This window comes from Acipenser ruthenus, chromosome 5 (assembly GCF_902713425.1).
Source record: "Acipenser ruthenus chromosome 5, fAciRut3.2 maternal haplotype, whole genome shotgun sequence".
NCBI classification, from domain to species: Eukaryota; Metazoa; Chordata; class Actinopteri; order Acipenseriformes; family Acipenseridae; genus Acipenser; species Acipenser ruthenus.
Genome location: NC_081193.1, coordinates 65,677,234 through 65,695,030, shown reverse-complemented (window position 1 = coordinate 65,695,030; position 17,797 = coordinate 65,677,234). Strand labels below are relative to the sequence as shown.

At 38.6% G+C, this 17,797-nt stretch overlaps 1 protein-coding gene across 8 annotated transcripts in view; it reads right to left on the bottom strand.

The window, feature by feature from the left end:
- LOC117402875 (lysosomal-trafficking regulator-like) overlaps positions 1-17,797 on the bottom strand; it is a 163,435-nt gene that overhangs the window by 31,658 nt on the left and 113,980 nt on the right. For 6 of the 8 annotated variants that reach the window (XM_034004461.3, XM_034004462.3, XM_034004463.3 and 3 more), the window contains 14 exons: positions 17,097-17,234; positions 16,242-16,440; positions 16,032-16,160; positions 12,592-13,240; positions 10,877-11,057; positions 10,022-10,191; positions 9,328-9,558; positions 7,313-7,479; positions 6,576-6,728; positions 5,722-5,883; positions 3,113-3,304; positions 2,441-2,619; positions 1,642-1,851; positions 209-385 (listed from right to left, as the gene is read on the bottom strand). In XM_034004461.3, the coding sequence (XP_033860352.3) occupies positions 209-385; positions 1,642-1,851; positions 2,441-2,619; positions 3,113-3,304; positions 5,722-5,883; positions 6,576-6,728; positions 7,313-7,479; positions 9,328-9,558; positions 10,022-10,191; positions 10,877-11,057; positions 12,592-13,240; positions 16,032-16,160; positions 16,242-16,440; positions 17,097-17,234 (2,937 nt within the window). The remainder of the gene's footprint in view (positions 1-208; positions 386-1,641; positions 1,852-2,440; positions 2,620-3,112; positions 3,305-5,721; positions 5,884-6,575; positions 6,729-7,312; positions 7,480-9,327; positions 9,559-10,021; positions 10,192-10,876; positions 11,058-12,591; positions 13,241-16,031; positions 16,161-16,241; positions 16,441-17,096; positions 17,235-17,797) is intronic. The other 2 variants (XM_034004467.3, XM_034004469.3) reach the window with 1 other exon arrangement.

The window sequence follows — 17,797 nt, the reverse complement described above, 5'->3', positions numbered from 1 at the left end:
CCAGGTTAAAAAGTGAAAAGAAAGTTGAGATTTCTGGTCTTTTCTCATTAACCAATATCCCCACACAAGAAAAACACTTGATATTAATGAGAATAAGGAGGGAACACCTGACTTGCACATTACACGCTGCTAATTATTACAGAACAGGCAATGCAGAGACAAACACTGTGATCTGATCAATAGACTGGAGTACTTTCAACCTGTTTACCTGTTTGATTGCTTTTATGAGGTCGGGTTTGGGAGGAGCACTGGGAGGGATGCACCGGTGCCCACACAGCTTCAGTGATGTCATGAATATGCCCACTGCTGCCTGCTCTTCCTTGGACAGACAGTCTTTATGATCATGGAGCAGCTCATAGAGGTACAAGGCCAACTTTTGTCCATGCTGTAAAAAGAGATTTTTTTTTATTTAATGTATTTTTAAAATTTTTTTTTTTTTTACATATTTCAGAAGTTGGTTAGCTTTTTTTGAAATTACGGTATATTAAAACAGTGTTTAAAAAAATAAATAAAACTGTAGTACCAGTGTATTGTATTTGTTTTAAAACTTTAAAGTTATTTTTCTTGTTAAAAAATGACTTGACTTGAGAGTATTTCTTTAAATAGCCATTTAAAAAACGGATTACAAAAAAATGATATTATACCGCGGTATGACGATAACCGTGGTATACCGTGACATCGCTAATTGTGAGGGAGCCCCCTCACATGGTAATGTCTTTATAAAGTGTGCAATGCATTTGTACTATTTTAAATGTAAACCCTGATGTTATTGTTTTTATTAAGTCAGCAGAAAGCCGTGCTCATGTTTATATTCTGTGTACAAGTTTATTTGTACGGTACTACTGTATATTGATTGTATAATAATAACATGTCTTGAAAACAAATGCAAACAAACAAACACTTGCAGAGTTTAGTTACTGATAATGTGCAGTGGATACTGTGAGTGTGAATGCACAGGGTAAAGAAAAAAATGAACTAATCCTTTTTATATTTATGTGTTATATAGATATTTTTATGAAATTTAAATATAAAAGTAAACGTTACAAAATAGTTTAGCTAATGAAGACTGGTAAAAGGTGGGGCTAGGTTCTGTAAATGGCACAGGTGAGGAAAAATAAAAACAACACTACTACTACTACAAGTGCATAATAATTCCCATAGTCCATTTAGGACCCAGAACATTTTAATTTGTTACACAATGAATATTTTAAAACTAATGATGAGATATTGGTTGGATCAAAAACCCAAACTGTGAGTCCCCAGGACTGATAAAGTCTGTGAAACTATTATTAGCTTGTTATTGTTTGGTAGAAATATTAACAGAAACTAGGTTGTTAGCAAACTTTGGCAGTATCTTGTTATAATGGTAAAATAAATAAATAAATAAATAAATAAATAACCAACATGTTTTATTAGTGGCCCTCAGAAGTGATGTTGGATTTCTTTTCTGAACCTTACAATTGTATCTGTCTACATTTTTTTAATAGTGCGTAGCGTTAAATAGAAATGTTTATCTACTGAAAAATGTGGGCTACCAAAATTTGTGGTGGGCTACCAGTTTACCTTTTGGTAGCCCATCGGTCTACCACACATAGTAGTGATTTGTCCACCCCTGACTGTGCTCTGTATGTCAGTACCTACCTCCAGGCTAGGGCTCAGACATTCACGAAGGATCTCAGAATGGCTCGGTTCATAGACTATTTCCAAGGCCTGCTTTCTTTCCTCTAGGGGGCGAGCCGGGCACAGGATGTGAACCAGGAGCCGCCCGATCTGCACGCGGAACGTGTCTTTGCAAGACCAGAGAATCCGCTTCCACTGCTGCCTCGGGGTTCCTGCTCTGCCTGAGCTGCCCTGTACCGAAACACAGCTGTTCAGTAGAAGCTCACAACCAGTCACATAGCAAAGGCATCTACAGCACAATAACACCGTACAGCAAGCATTCCTACAAGTCATTTAAGGTCAATCAATCCTAAGAAACTTTCCAAAGCATTGCTATGGCAGAATCTGCACTTCCAGTCTTTTTTCCAACTGTTTTTTAAGAGATGTAATTGAACCAATAAAACCTCCACCCAGACCCTATAATAAGTATTTCATTTCACCAATTAAACCTGGAGTGGAATTGTGACGCCCATTCTAACAAATACAACTTCTGATAAAAACAGTTACCATAAAATAAAATAAGGTAAAAGCTAAGACTAACAGACCAGCTGCAGTCTCCCCTGAATCCCATTGCAACAATAATATTAGGGGTATTTTTCATTACGCTAATTGAGCTGCAATGTTAAATATCCAGCAGGGGGCACTGATGAATATACTCATTACAGGTCTATTTGGTGGATTAAAAGTACATCGGCATGAAGTAATGCTGCCATTGGGTGGGTTTCATTAATTAAATTATTTAAATAACTGCTGTCTACATTGTTGTATGAGCGTCACTCACAAGTCCTATTTTGATCCCCTCCATCATTAGTTTCAAGATTTCCTTCTGGAAAGTGGTCTTGTTGCCTGTGGGCTGTGGATTCCCATTCTCTTCAGGCTGCTCAAACTGATGTGCTGAAGAACTCTGGTGAATGGAAGACTCAGGGATATTCAGCAAATCAAAGAAGTCTTGGCTGACATCTGAAAATAATGGGACACCATTATTAATGGTGATGAAATAGTTATTTGGTGGTACTGGGTATATGTTTGTGAAAGGCTGAAAGACTAAAGGTTCAAAGTAAACACCAGTCTTGGAGAAAACATGACACTGCAGCTACCGATGTACAGTATAGAGAGAATGATTTTGTCTGTTACTGCATTTCTTGACAATTGTTCTGACCACATTTGTTCTTACCACAAATCTTTAAAAATCAAAACAAAAAACAATGAACAAACAATGCATAAAATATCCTGACTGGCACTGTTGTCACTCAAACACTCTGAAACAATGTGTTGAGAAAAGATCAGTGCCTTTAATAATCCATTTTACAATATTTATTATATGTTGACTGGTGCTGCAGTGTCTTTTTTTATTGGCACAGTACACAATATTAGGAAGCGGAGAAGGAAGTTAAAATGGAGTCAGAACAATATGAGCAGTTCTCTATATAGGAATTCCTGCAGCGTTTGTTACCCTGATAGATGAGCCGGTTGACGGAGAGGACGGTCAGTCTCTGCAGCCGCTGCACATACTCCGTCTCACTGGCTCGGATTGGGTTCTCCTGGCTCATCCTCCTCTGCATCATCACTGTCAACTCGTCGCTCGCCACCGACCTCATCTTCATCAGCAATGTGTCCGACTGGGCCAGGGAGAACCTGCGGGAACCTGCACACACAACGGCACGAAAACTTGTAAGCAATATGACCAAACAGGAGTTAGAGATGAGTGGTCTACTCCAAAGATCTAAATACCACCATTCAAATCACAGAAACAAGGGGGCTTTGTAAAAAACATCTACAGTAGTGTATGCAAGTGTATTTTTAACTTGAAGAAAAATGGCAAGTCAGTCCATATATCATTCAAACGACAGCACTATTAAATCTGCCTTGGTTTGAATACTGAAGTGAACCAATTTACTTTTCATGACTTACCCTGTAACAATAAATTGAGATCTCGGGTTGGATAATGTGTATCTAAAAATAAAATGCACAATACATTTATTTTCTTACTTTCATTTCAATAAGATGTTTCTTTGCCAATGTTTTTGTGCTAGAATAAGGTATTTCAAAGTTAGAACTGAATGTACAGAGATAGCTGTGATGGATTTCTATTGATACAGATTATCCTCCGTAAAGATGTAAAGAGTTATTCCTATTTATAAAGGTCTTGTCAGCCGATAACCCAATATTGCTTTATTTATTTATTTATTTTTTAAATTAATTTTGCTATTTTAATGTAATATGCCCCATAACTCCATAATGTGGTTCATGGCTCTTCTGGAAAACTGTAGTTGCAGGGGAGTCACAAACCGATGTTTGGGGATTATTAAAAGGTGTATGTTTGATTTATTTATTTATTTAGTGAAAATAAGAAAACAAAATGCGTCATTGTTAGGGATGTTAAATTCTGTTTAATTTAGTATATAAAGTTTAACATAAATTAGGGGTTGTTGTAAACTCTCCTTCGGCTGGTTTCACTGACCCCCAATAACTTTGGCAACTTAATGAAAAAAATTAGGTAAGGCAGTCCACAGTTAGTATTAATCAGGGTCTGTGAAACTATCCAAAACTAACCAGGGTGTTGTTTCTTTTAATGATATATTACAACATTTAAGTGCATATGGAAAATACTTTAAATACATTTTCTTACACTGTACAAACCCTATTGTATAAACAAGTTGACATCTATATTTGGAATGCTTAAAACATTTAAGATATAAAGTAACATTCAAATACAAAAAAAGGACATATGCGAAAGGGTTAAACATATAAGATATTTCAATGTCATTTTAAACCACATATTCATATTTTATAAATATTGTACAAATATTCTGGCCTGAAGTTGGTCTTAAATACATTTCAATTAGTTACAGACAGTACCTGACATTAAGTTGGCATTATTGTGTTATGGCTATTTGATATACACTATTTCACACAAACTAAACTTAACATGCTGATAACAGGGTTAATGTTGCTTGCTTTATTAGTATTTACATTATTTTAATGTACTCAGGATGTAGTATGTTGGGTCTCCAGCATACCTGCTAGTACTGAAATATCGTTTTGGTTCAGTTTTAACTCTGTGAGCCAAGCAGTAGATTATGAATAGCATTTCAACTTTGAAGAACATCAAAATGTGGGATTTCATTTAATTAGTTCGATAACAATGTTTTTCATAACATTACCTGGTATCAGGAATCAAGCTCACTAACGAGTAGCTAAATTAAACAGTTTATTCAAATCCTAGAAGAACTGTCAAATTGGGTTGAACACACCGATTTGATTTCTAATGGTTTCTATTATTTTATTTTTTTTGTAAGTCGGTTCTAGTAGAAAACAGTAACTGGTTAACAAATGGTATCCAGTAAACCTAGTTCTTCTGTTTTAAAGCTGCAGTGTCCCACAACGATGTTCAATTCTGAAACAAAACCATTGCATGTGCCTGTTAACTACATCTTCTCTAGTTTTGACGTCAAGACGTCATTGACAGTTCAGTTGGTTAACATTCCCAAATGCAGTTTTAGCCTGAAAGAAAATCTACTTGAAATGCCAGCACATACAGTGTGAACTATTACACTAGCCAATACATCTGTCTATTTGACTTTGTTTCTTAAAGTTTTTGAAGTTGTGGATACATATTATTTTATACACAGTATGTGTTTTTGTTATGTTGATACTAAACATAAGGGGGTACTACACTATTAACTGAGAAATGTTCTCTTGAATTAAAGTGTGATTTATTTATCTGAACTTAATCTAGATAGAATTAAGAATTCATTTTTTGTTTCACCAGTCTACTGTTAAAAACCCAACTACAGCTTGCTGGCCAGTAGCAGAACCCAGTTAGAAGTGATCAACTGGAAATGTCCCAGTCTGTGTAAATCAACATGAGAAGCATCACAGTAGAAAGCAATCAGATTATTAAAATTAGCAGGCAGGCACCAGAAAGTCTTCTACCAGGCAATTCAGAGTAGTTTGCATGCACCAGTTCTAACCAAGTCGAACGCAATGAAAAAAAATATTTCTTGGGCAGGAAATGTTTTCTCCCATTCAGGCTTGCCAGCACGGATGGCGTTACTGCACCTGCTTCTGTTGGAAAGACATATGCAGAAGATCCTGTGGGGGATGGAAGGGGAGACTCCTGGTTTAACAGGCTGAAGGATGGGGGCATCGGAATCTGGCCGTAGGAACAGAAATGCTGTCTCGGGAGACGTGGCATAATGGAATCTTTCATGGCAATGGAACCTTAGTTTCAGACAGGTACAAAATAATAAAACAACAACAACAACAACAATGAATATCTTGTATTGGTGTCATGAAATGTTTTCTCTGAAGAGGAGCAAGTACTGCAGCAAGTTAAACTGCTAGAGAAGGAAAGAAACTGAAACTATTCCATGTGCAATGGTTATCTTCATGACATCATAATTGGTACCAATTAGCTCCTCCAGAACCATGCTGATCCATCTTACAATAACACAAGCACACATGTGCTTTATCATATCGGTTTAAGAATACGTGAACAACAGTTTACTCTAGGCTGTAGAAAATCACAATTTCACTGAATTGCCTAGTGTACAATACTGAGCACGGTTCTTGTTTTCTTTTGTCAGTATAGTAGACTAAAATCACTATACCAGATATTACAGCCAGTCATATTGATAGTAAGTAAAATAAATCCCAACTACTGTGTAGACCGGCCCTAACTGATATTTAAAATGTATTTTGTCTTAACTTTTATATAATAGGAAGAAGGAAAAATATGAAGTAAAATTGATTAAGATTTTTTGTTTTTACCAATATTTAATAATGTATAGCGCACTGTATCCTTCTAAAAAGATATTTAGAACAATGCACCACACTGTATTGGTATCTTGGTTTACCATTTTGTGGAAGGCTGTTTTATATGGTAGTGGTTATTGGGTGGTTTCAAAACTCACCAGCAATACTCTTCCGCTTCTGGTAGATTGCATGGTGCTGAGGAGCGGGCAAGTGGACAGAGCTAGTCAATTTCTGAGGATCCTGATTGGCTGTAGTTTTGATGAACTCGATGGCTGACTGGAGAACCCGGAATTGCAATGTAACTGCCATTTCTAAATAACATAAAAGAAAGAGAGGGTCAGCCTTTTGGAAAATTGTTTCTTAAATTTGCATACTAGTATACTAGTATAGAAAAAAGGAGATAGATAAGGAAATGATGAGCAATTACACCTTTAAGCCAAACTTTAACAAAAACAAAATATCCCTGGACTCTTGTGTTGTTTTAATTAGACCTTCTTGCTTGTACGTTTTGTATAAAAGAAAATTGATTCACTGCATTTTATACCGACAAAGAACAAAAATTATACACTTTATAAAAATCTGACCCTGAACCCTGTATTACCTACATGGATAGTATTTTTTAAACACATTTCCAGACGAAGTTTGATCAAATGGTTTGGCCTTCATTAGAGTAACCAAGCCAGAACTCATGAATAAGTATGTCGGTATGATTCTGGCACTTGTATTCTCTAGATAAATCTGAAAAACATATGACACAACTGAGAGGTGGAGCATATACAAGACAAAGACGCCAAAGTGAAAATTATTTACCAAAGGTTCCTAATAATAGCTTTTTTTAGTTTTGAACAGTAGTGTTAGGTGTGACTGCTCAGATCACTCAAGATCCCAGTCATACCTTGTGTGCGCTTGTTCTTGCTGATCTGCAGATACCCCAGCAGGGTGATGAGGTCCTCAATGATGCAGAAGTACTGAGACCCCGAGGAGCTGCAGGAGTGAATGGTGACAGCCACCAACAGCTGCTGAATGTCACACACCAGGAGCTTGTAGTCGTTCAGCAGGATCCTGCAGGAAATCAAGACATTGCAAGTTTGGTATCATTGTAGCCGCTTCCCATGGTGCCATTTGATCAAACTTACAGTCAAATAACAGATGCTGCATTGAAACTTACAGTAAAATGACACAGGCTGCATTGATTAAATTGGTTTCTTAGAATTTCAGATTAAGCATGTCAAGTCAGGGACGATTTACTTCGAATTTATGTTTAACCCTTTTGTTACCACACCATCTTCCCAAAGCCAGAGAAATCTGACCAAATGGTACGTTGTTAGGGTAAAGGCAGTTGTTTGATATTTGGTACCATACACTGAAATTAAACTACAGCTGTCATCAACATTTAACTTTTAGGTTATAACATACTGTAATGTTTATATTAGGGCTGTCAATTAATTGCAGTTAACTTCTGTGATTAACGCGTTAAAAAATGAATCTCGGGCTCCCGAGTGGCGCATCCAGTAAAAGCACTTGCGTAGAGTGCAGGATGCGCCCTATAGTCTGGACGTCGCAAGTTCGAGTCCAGGCTATTCCTTTGCCGACCGAGGACGGGATCTCCAAGGGGGTGGCGCTCAATTGGCCGAGCGTCGCCCGGGGGGAGGGAGGGAGGGTTAGGTCGGCCAGGGTGTCCTTGGCTCACCGTGCACCAGCGACCCCTGTAGTCAGGCCGGGCGCCTGCGGGCTTGCCTGTAAGCTACGTTGTCCTCCGACGCTGTAGATCTTGGGAGGCTGCGTGGTGAGTCCGCAGTGTGAAAAAAAGCGGTTGGCTGAAGGCACAATCTTCAGAGGACAGTGTGTGTTCGTCTTCGCCCTCCCGAGTCAGCGCAGGGGTGGTAGCGGTGAGCTGAGCATAATAAAATAATTGGCCATTCCAAATTGGGAGAAAATAATAAAAATAATTGGCAACGACTAAATTTAAAAAAATTTAAAAAAAAAGAAAAAAGAAAAAAAAAAAAAGAATCTCCAAACAAATTGAGACATGTTAATCGTACTCCTCTGTCTTGACCCATTTAGCTTACCTGTAACTCATTCCCTGTGTTAGAGTCCTGCATGGGGTCGGGTTCCCGCGGGGCCTGCGGGTGACCCGCAAAAACAGGTCAGGTTCGGGTCGGAATGTGAACTTTTTTGCGGTTTGCGGTTCGGGTGAGGGTCAAAAAAAATAATTTGAGAGTCTGAATTTGAATCACCTAAAACGTTTTTCTGTCCTTTCAGCGTACTTGTTTGTAACCCTTTCCCAAGAAAAATGTGTGGAGTAGTGGTTAGGGCTCTGGACTCTTGACCTGCTGTACCCTTGAGCAAGGTACTTTACCTAGATTGCTCCAGTAAAAACCTGTATAAATGGGTAATTGTATGAAAAAATAATGTGATATCTGTATAATGTGAAATAATGTATAATGTGATATCTTGTAACAATTGTAAGTCGCCCTGGATAAGGGCGTCTGCTAAGAAATAAATAATAATAATAATAATAATAATAATTTCCAACACTAAAGCAGGAGGCGATTAGGGAGGAGTCAACTGACTAAGCAGTGTTGTTCTCGCTTGTTTGATACGTCGCAAGATCTTTTTGTCACGTCTGCTTGGTGTTATTAAAAATGCATGTGGACGAGGTGAAACAAAAGATAACGCAGTGTTTATATCATGTAGTGGATAATAGTAAATCAGAAGTGTGGAATTATTTTGGAATCATAGCGAATGAAAATAAACAACATGTGACTGGATTCGTTGCTTGTAAAACCTGTCATCTGTATATAACCTCAGATGGGGAGGGACAGTTGTGTTATGATAAATGAGCTTAAACAGAATTAATCAGAATATCATTAAAGGATTTGCAAAAATGTTGGCATTTGAACAACTTACCCATTCTCAAGCCCGTTGAGCGCTGCTAAGGTGTTAAAAATCACATAAAGCAGGCCGTTGTCAAGCAAGATATCAGCCACTTTGGGACAGGCATTGAGGAGCTGCAGCAGGACGCAGAGTGTATTGTGGACCAGCGTGTTCTCATACAGAGAGTTCTCGATCAGCCCCAATATGGGAATAATGCACCTTTTCCTGAAGGGGTCAATCTTCTCCATGTCTTCCAGGTCGAGGCTAATATTTTTAAATAAAGAGAAAGCATAAAGATGTCTAACTCACTCACAGTAACAGCAAATATTCCCAGTTCCAATTGTGTCATTAGACTTGTATCCTAAGCCAGACTCAAACCTAAGCCACGGAGTAATCAATTCATACTAAGTCCCTAGTATAAAAGGCTTTGAACATTGGAAGTAAAAGGCACTAATTAACATTTCATTTTCTTTTCTACAATATCTTACTAACCAAGAACTTTAAATGATATCTCAATGAATAGGACCTGCTTTCAGAACCAAGTAAGACACCAAATGTAACGGAAATCTAACGACAGTATACTGAAGGACCCACTAACCCTATATATGACAATTTCATGCTTTGAAATGTTTTACCAGGATAAACCTTTAGAGATAATGCCATGTTGTTTACAAAGGTGTCCTGTTAACATCAACATAGCAGTACTGCCCCCCACTAAAGCACTTACTCTTCATCCAGCCCCACCGGCCTGCCAAACACCATCTCCAGGAAGCATTCCAGCAGGCCCTGGTTCCCCTGGTGAAGATAGAGCTGATTGGCCAGAAGAGAAAAGCCATGGTTCTTGAGAAACTTCTCCTTTTGCTCTTTGAAGGCCCGATTAAAATAGGCATCCAGCAACTAAGAAAAAAAAATTACAGTATTACAGTAAGCATGGAAAAAGCAGAAAGATCTCTGTGCAGGTATTCTTATTTACTGTATAATGAATATATGTGCAACAAGGACTAAAACCAAGTACCACAAATCAAAATGGGGGGCTGAAACACAGTATATAGTATATATGCATGCTGTTCATTTATAAGGTTTCAAGATGTACTTTTTGATATTTTCTATGGCTCCTCTGTAGCAACAATACAATAAAGTTCTATACTCAGCAAACACAATAGTATTCTTGACTTTGTTTTTCAGTACCCCTGTTCATTAAAAAATCATAAAACAAAACAGAAAGGGGTCTATTTTATTGATCTTCTAAACCATGCCAGATCTTTATACAATAACATGTAAAAACTCAAACTTCTGTGAACTTCATTACACTGCATTTTTGTAGTAATATTAATGAATGTGTCAATCAATCACCCCTGTGGGAAAACACCTGGAGGATTAATATAGAATTAAGGTGTGGCAGGGTTTAGATCATTAAAACTGACAATGTATGTAATTAACAATGAATTCCCTGCAAAAGATACAAAGAAGATATTAGACAAATTAACACTTTCCCACTGTAGTGTGATATGCATGCCATGCCCTGCAGGTGAGAATAAATTAACAGAAACAATGTACAGGTCTCAGAGCTGTTTTATCTCACCTTCATAACCCCCTGTTGTATCAGGGGGGATGGGTGGTTGACAAGCACGATCAGTGCTTCAGGCTGAATTAGCTTGTCCATCACATCTTCCAGCATCAGGTCTGGCAGGATGAGGAGCACACCTCGCAGCAGATCATACAGACCACAGCAAATCAGCACCAGGCAGTCTTCAGTGGGGGATCTGAAATGTCAATGCACATGCTGTATTATGCTAGCTTCCACTACAGTTAGTTACAACATACTGGCTCAGCAGCTGTATGCCCCCAGTTCAAGAATGGTGCTCAAGGCTCTGTTGGTGGAATCAGTCCTGTTGTCCAATGTATGTACTTGCCAACATAATAGAAACACGAGCAATCTGTACTTGATTGTACATGGGCAGACACTCATATGACCGATTCATTTGTTATCTAAATAGCATCCACATGTACAAACAGACTTTAATAGAGTGCTAAAAGTAAGCACTTGGTTGGATCCCATACAACTGCATACATTCCTTCAAGAGGCACAGTCAGTCGAATCAGTACTGTCCTGGCTGCCCATGGTGGCCCTACCCCCTATTCCCCGTGCTTTGGCTAATGTTTTACATTTTTTGTCCTCTCCCTGTATGTGCTTGTCTTAAGCGTATTCCATGGAAATATCATGACCGGAATTACAAAAGGTTAGATGCATATTATCCACAGCAGGTTCAAATTCAGCTCCCCAGATGTTTCTCAGATGCTTTACATTATAAAAAAATGGTGTCACAAGAGAGTGGAGTAGCAAAACAATTGTGAAAAACAATTATTTTTACCCAAGAAGTCGTACTCAGGTCTCACACCTACAGTATGTCTGAGAAAACGTGTGCAAGATAAGGTTTTAGTTAGAAAATTCTCTTGATTTCAGCAGAACCCTTTATTTTTTCACTGTTTACTAGAAGTGGTTCTGCTCGATTGCTAGGATGGCACCTCATACTGTTAATTCAATATTGCTTTTCTGTTCCTCCACTGGCCTTGTTTCACGGTAAAAATAAATCACACAGTTATTTTTTGGCTGGATTAGATATGGAATTTAGCATAACATAATATTGGTTGTATTTGTTCTGTGGGCATATTACAAATTCTCCTTATGATACGGTTACCCACATATTGTAAAAGTCTGTTTTAATACAGAAGCAATATGAAACGCATTCTGAACAGTGTCAAGCTGAGGCTGGGCTTTAATACTGAAAGCGTTTATATGACCAATGCAGCTCTCTACCCAGAACTAATACAGCTTTACATTAAATGTTTAAGATTCCTATCCTAACAAACGTTTATATTGATGTCTATGCATATTTCTTGAAGGGAACAAATGAAGGTTTTGTTTTAATTTTCTATTGGTATGGATATTGAGAAAAGTGCAAACTAAATGAGATAATGTATGGGAATGCCTTTTGCTACAGCATATAGCACTCAAAAATGACAGCTCCCTGGCAGAATATATTAACAGCAACCAGAAAAAGAAAAAAAAAGTACATCCCAAAAACTCACTTACTACATTTACATCAATAATTTTGTAATTGATTGATTTCAACTGGAAAACAAATATATTTACAAGGAAGGAATCAATGCTTCTGAATGCTTCAACCAGAAACAGAGCCAGGCTATAAAAGCATACTCTTCTCAACACAGATCAAACACATCATTCAACCAAGACAAACAAAAATGATTTAAGTCCAAACGCTAGGCTAAGCCTACCTGTCGTTGGTGGAATCTGGTTTACTGTAGGTGCGGTCATAGGTATGTGAGTATGCGTAGTTCTCCCAGTCTTCAGGCAGCACGCCCCGGTCAGAGAGGCTGGGCCAGCGTGCAATGGCCAGAGAGCCGTTCTGCGCAGGGAATGCCAGGCCCAGACTAGCGAAGTTACTCTGACTCCTCTGGACGGAGTGGACACCTTTCAGGCTGGCAGGACGCCTGACACCCTCATCTCCTGGAGAGTCAAACCTGTCCTCTGACTCTCCACGCCTGCCTGCTGTCTCCTCATCTCCTTGGCCTGGGCTGCTCCCTGCCTCACAAGAATTAACCAGGGCACTGTTTTGGCATGGGGGGAACTCCCTTGAGTCACAGACAGTTTGGGCAGACTCACAGCTGCTAATAAGCAGGTCCTCCTTGGCCCACTTGAGAGTCTCAGTGCTCCTCTGCACAATGCTTCCATCACCCATGGTGGAGTCAAACTTGTTTTGGTTGACCTTGTGCAGCTCATCCAAGCTCCTGTCCTGCTGGTCAGTAGGTGATTGGGGCGAGGGGCTGGGAGACTCTGGAAAGCTCTCGGGGTGCTGCTGCTGATGTTCGCACGCCACAGAAGGGCTGCACTCCTGCTCTGGGGTACTAAACACCATGTTTCCTCCTGCAGGGGGAGCAATGGAATGTGAAATCACTGTGCTCGAATGGCTTTATTCCACCTCCAACTTTTTTTTTATGCAACTGGCTAACATGCATTAGCCTAATCTAATACCCCTTTCACACAGACGAGTTAGGACGGCTCAGAATCAGCACTGATGTGGCAATTTGGTCTGTGTGAATTGCCTATACCGTCACAGAGCCGTCATATTTTATGCCGTCTCTGGACCACCTCAGGAGACAGCACTGAACCGTCTTAACTCCTGCGTGAAATGTTATGCCGGCACTGAAGCACTATAGTGGGCGTGGATTGAAAGTCAACATCCCACGTGACTGCATGTATATCGGACGTGTTGGGTATTTTTGTCGTTGGTGTTACTCACTTTCATTTTTTTCAAATACAATGGCTGATCAAGAACGAGGTAGTAATTTGAGTCTGGAATAAGTTAATGAACTGTTAACTTTACAGGCTGACGAGGAGGTGAATTTACAAATAGAAGGGACGGCTGTAATTTATGGGCGAATCGCCAGTGCCATAAAAACGATCTGTTGACTGACAGGTTTGAAAGTTTTACTCGCATGATCCCTTTGGCTGTGTAAAAGGGTCACGATGGTATTATACTGATAGAGTGCGAGACTTTGTGCTATGTGAATGGGTATTTTAAATAATTTTTTAAACGTCCGAGACTGCTCAGTAGCAGCATTTGTGTGTGAAAGGGGCTTAAGTGACCATGTTAAGACCAGTCTAGCTGTTGAGACTAGTTTGATACACTTTTATGCAACTGGCCCTAGGATTTTAAGGTTTGCTGTTTTCTGGTGTGTTTGATGACCTTGGTTCAAATCAAAAGATCTTAATTCGCTATAAAATATGACCATTCGATAGCAACTTAAAGGAATGAGAAGTTCAATTATTTTATTCCTCTCTAAAAATGTACGCACACATATAAAGGATTGTGCTCAACTAACTAAATCAGAGACGAGGTGCAGCCAAAAATAATAATAATAAAGGGGGTCGGTAGGCAAATTATTTACAAACAAAGCAGCGTATGTTACTCTCCATAACATGTCCTAAAGTAAATTTGTATCTAAGTTGGATAAATGGTTCTCTTAGGACTAAAGATATACTGTAAAACACCTTTTAGTTGTGTGTTAATCATTTTATTTAATTTCAGTGGATGATAATTGGGCCGTGTTGCATACAAAATACATTGATAACATTGATGTTGTCAAACTCACTCTACTTAAAATAAATAAATAAATAACTAAATAAATAAATAAAAAGTTAATTAATGCTTATGTCACTATTTTCATTACATCAATGTACATAATAGTGTTTCTTCTTTTTATATATCACACTGTATGCTTAAATCTGATAATTGCAATCCCACCTCCTCAATAAAATAATAATAAAAAATATCTGCTTGTCCTAGAGTATCTTAAAAGAAGCTGCAGTCAACAATTTATTTAAATATTGCTTTCCTGTCCATTTGCCTGCAGTAAGCTTTTTTTTTTAGCAGTGAATGGGGGGGGGGGGGGGGGGGGAGTTGGGAATGATACACACTGGAGTGATTTCAATTGTTGAATTCATCAGTATCATTATATAGAACTTTTTTTCTTTTTTCCTGGAGTGCCTGAAAGTAACTTATTAAACATTCATTGTGATAGGGCAGAGTGATTATGTGTGTATTGTACTTGACATTTATCTCTACTTTGGAAATCTGAATGTAAAAACTATTAAACTACACTTGTAAAAAAAGAAAAAAAAAAAAAAAAAGCAAACATATATATACATTTACAGTGCCCAATTATTGTACCCCCCTTAATTTCTGTACATCCAGGATAACCCAACCACAGACAAACTACCACTCCTGGTGAACATCAGCAACTTTGTTCCACTGTATTTTTATTGTGTTCAGTGGTCAATAAATTCCCCTTGGGTAAAACACCAGAAGAATAAATTCAGTTAAAAGGCTGTGGTAATTGTATCCACCACTGTTTAGACAAACAGACAATGTTAGGATCAACTGTCAATCACCTTTTTGCCATAAGCCCTAGAGTTTAATCTCGTTTCCTTTTGTAATGATCAATAACCAATTACGTGTTACATTTCTAGTAATAGTTATTGCATTTGCAGAGAAACTGAGAGCGAATGAAAGCGGAAGCGAACATATAAAAAGATAAAATGCTCAATTCTAAATATTTATTTTGTAATGGTTACTCTATACAAATTATTTATAACAAATAACTACAGTAACTGTGGTTGAATGGGGATTATGAGATAAAGTTGTCTGTGTATGTTGCCTATGTTCCTCTGCAAACCTTCAATGCGTTATTACTGACCCCCACTCTGGTTTCTAGCAGCCAGCTTGATATGAAGTCCAGGTCACCATTAAGACCTACAGGTAGCAGATGCATCCTGTTTATGATCAGTCACACTCGTTTCTAATTCACATAAAACGTGTAAAAGAGGTATGGCTAGAATTACTTTGTTGAAAGTAGTCGAAAAAGTAGTCGATAAGTTACCACTTAAATATGAATAATTTGACTGTTTTACTGCCTGCAGTACTGTTGTAGAATATCAGTGTACTAAACTAATTGGACTAGGACTCGTAATGGAATCTAACAGGACGTCAATAGTTAAACCTATTAAACGTTTTAGTTTTACTTGTTTTTCTATGTCTTTCTTTTTATTTCTGATTATCAGTGTTGGATGTCGATTTTTGTTGAATATCTGAATAGCACTGTGAATCCATGAGAGGTCCTACCACACTTATAAAACAAATAGGTTACAGTTATACCTTCTGAAGGCGCTTCTGTGAAGCCGGATGGAGACATTGACAAGCCAGGGCTACCTCCTGACTTCCCCCCACTGCTTGAGTGTCTCAGGTACATGATCGACTGCACTTTTTCCTGATACAGTTTGCCATCTGGAAAATAAAAGAAGAGGAACGTCAGTGGATTCTTTACTTCACATCAAATACAACAGAGGGGGGTGGTCCCTGACTTACCAATGTGCAGGGAGAAGTAGAAGCTGGTGGGCGTGTGGCAGACGTAGGTGTTAGTGGGAGGGTGCACTGCCAGCAGGAAGTTGTAGATGAGTCTGAGCAGTTCCAGATCAGGCGGAGATCCAAGGACCTCTTGAAAGATCTTGACGAACGAACGACACACATCTCGCGGGATGGACGTCAAGTGCTCGTCACGGTGCTCCTGAGGAGTGAGTGAGGATTTCCAAGTTATTACGTTCAGGAAAAGAGGATGTGTTCATCCTCACAGAAGTTAAAGATATTTCACTGGTTTTTGCATTTGAAGACTGCATACAGAAGTTAATTTAAAGACCAGGAAATTAAAAAGTCTCTTAGGACGCTTTACCTTGCTATGAAAGTAATACAATGAATCTCTGGTCTTGGGATGGATTATAATTAGGCCTTCTGATTTTCGGTTTTAACCGATAAAACACCCCCGACACAAAAAAAAGCAACCAGTGTATAGCCAATAAACACCAGAAAACACAGGAAAAACCTACTACAAAAAAAAAAAAACACAATCTACCTTTCTCAGTGCAGCTGGTCAATGTCCCTCCTTCCTGACTTGCATCTATCATTGATTCATTTTGAATACTTTAAATCCACCCCAACTACTGAGTGGCCAAAAGGTACAACTTAAGTGTGCAAGTACTGGCCCAAGCATTTTGGAAAGTAACCGAAAACAATAAATCATACAGTATATAAAAAGCGAACCCCCCCCCACCCCCCCCCCCCCCCCAAAAAAAACGATTTACATAAAACTTGAAAATAGCTAAAAACAAGCACCAAAAAATGAAATTAATAAAAACAGAAGCCCTAATTATAATAAAGCTTTGGTACCTGTAGCACTTGACAGGTGATCAGGAAGCGATGGATAACCTGAGCCTTGAGAAATTGCTTGACGTTGAACATCTGCTGGGGGTGGTTAACCCTGATCATGATCTCCAGGGCTGCCAGCAGGGTTTCCCAAACGCCACACTAATAGTGAGACAGGAGAAAAATAAACCAAGACATTGGCACAGCTGCATTCTTCTGACCTTTTTTTTGTTAATGTATGTGTTTTAAAAGATCCATGGTGTGTGTGTCATGGAAATCGTGAAATTGAGGGGTCACCGCGAAATTCACCTCTTTGGGGCCAATGCATACAAACAAGTACAGAGAGGGAAAAAAAAGAAACCTAGTTGAAATCAACTACTGCACAATGCAAGCAACGCAAACTACACGTCTTCCTTCTGTAGATAGCCCTTTTTGATTCCTTCGCAGTCCTGTGTGCGTTGCACTTAAGCAAAAAAACAAACAAACAAACAAAAAACATCCACAAATAACATTTACAAAATAAATTCTCCAAAGCGGTTAACGTTCTTGTTTATTATTCAAATGACAAAGTTTTAATCAGCCTATCAGTGCATCTTTACTGCTTTTATGTGACCTGTACTGTGCAGTAGGGGGTGGGACATTGTTTTGATTTAGGTTGCTAAAATCTAGTTTTCAGCATTGGAGGTAAAATAGTAGAAATGGACGACAAAGAAAACAAAAGTATA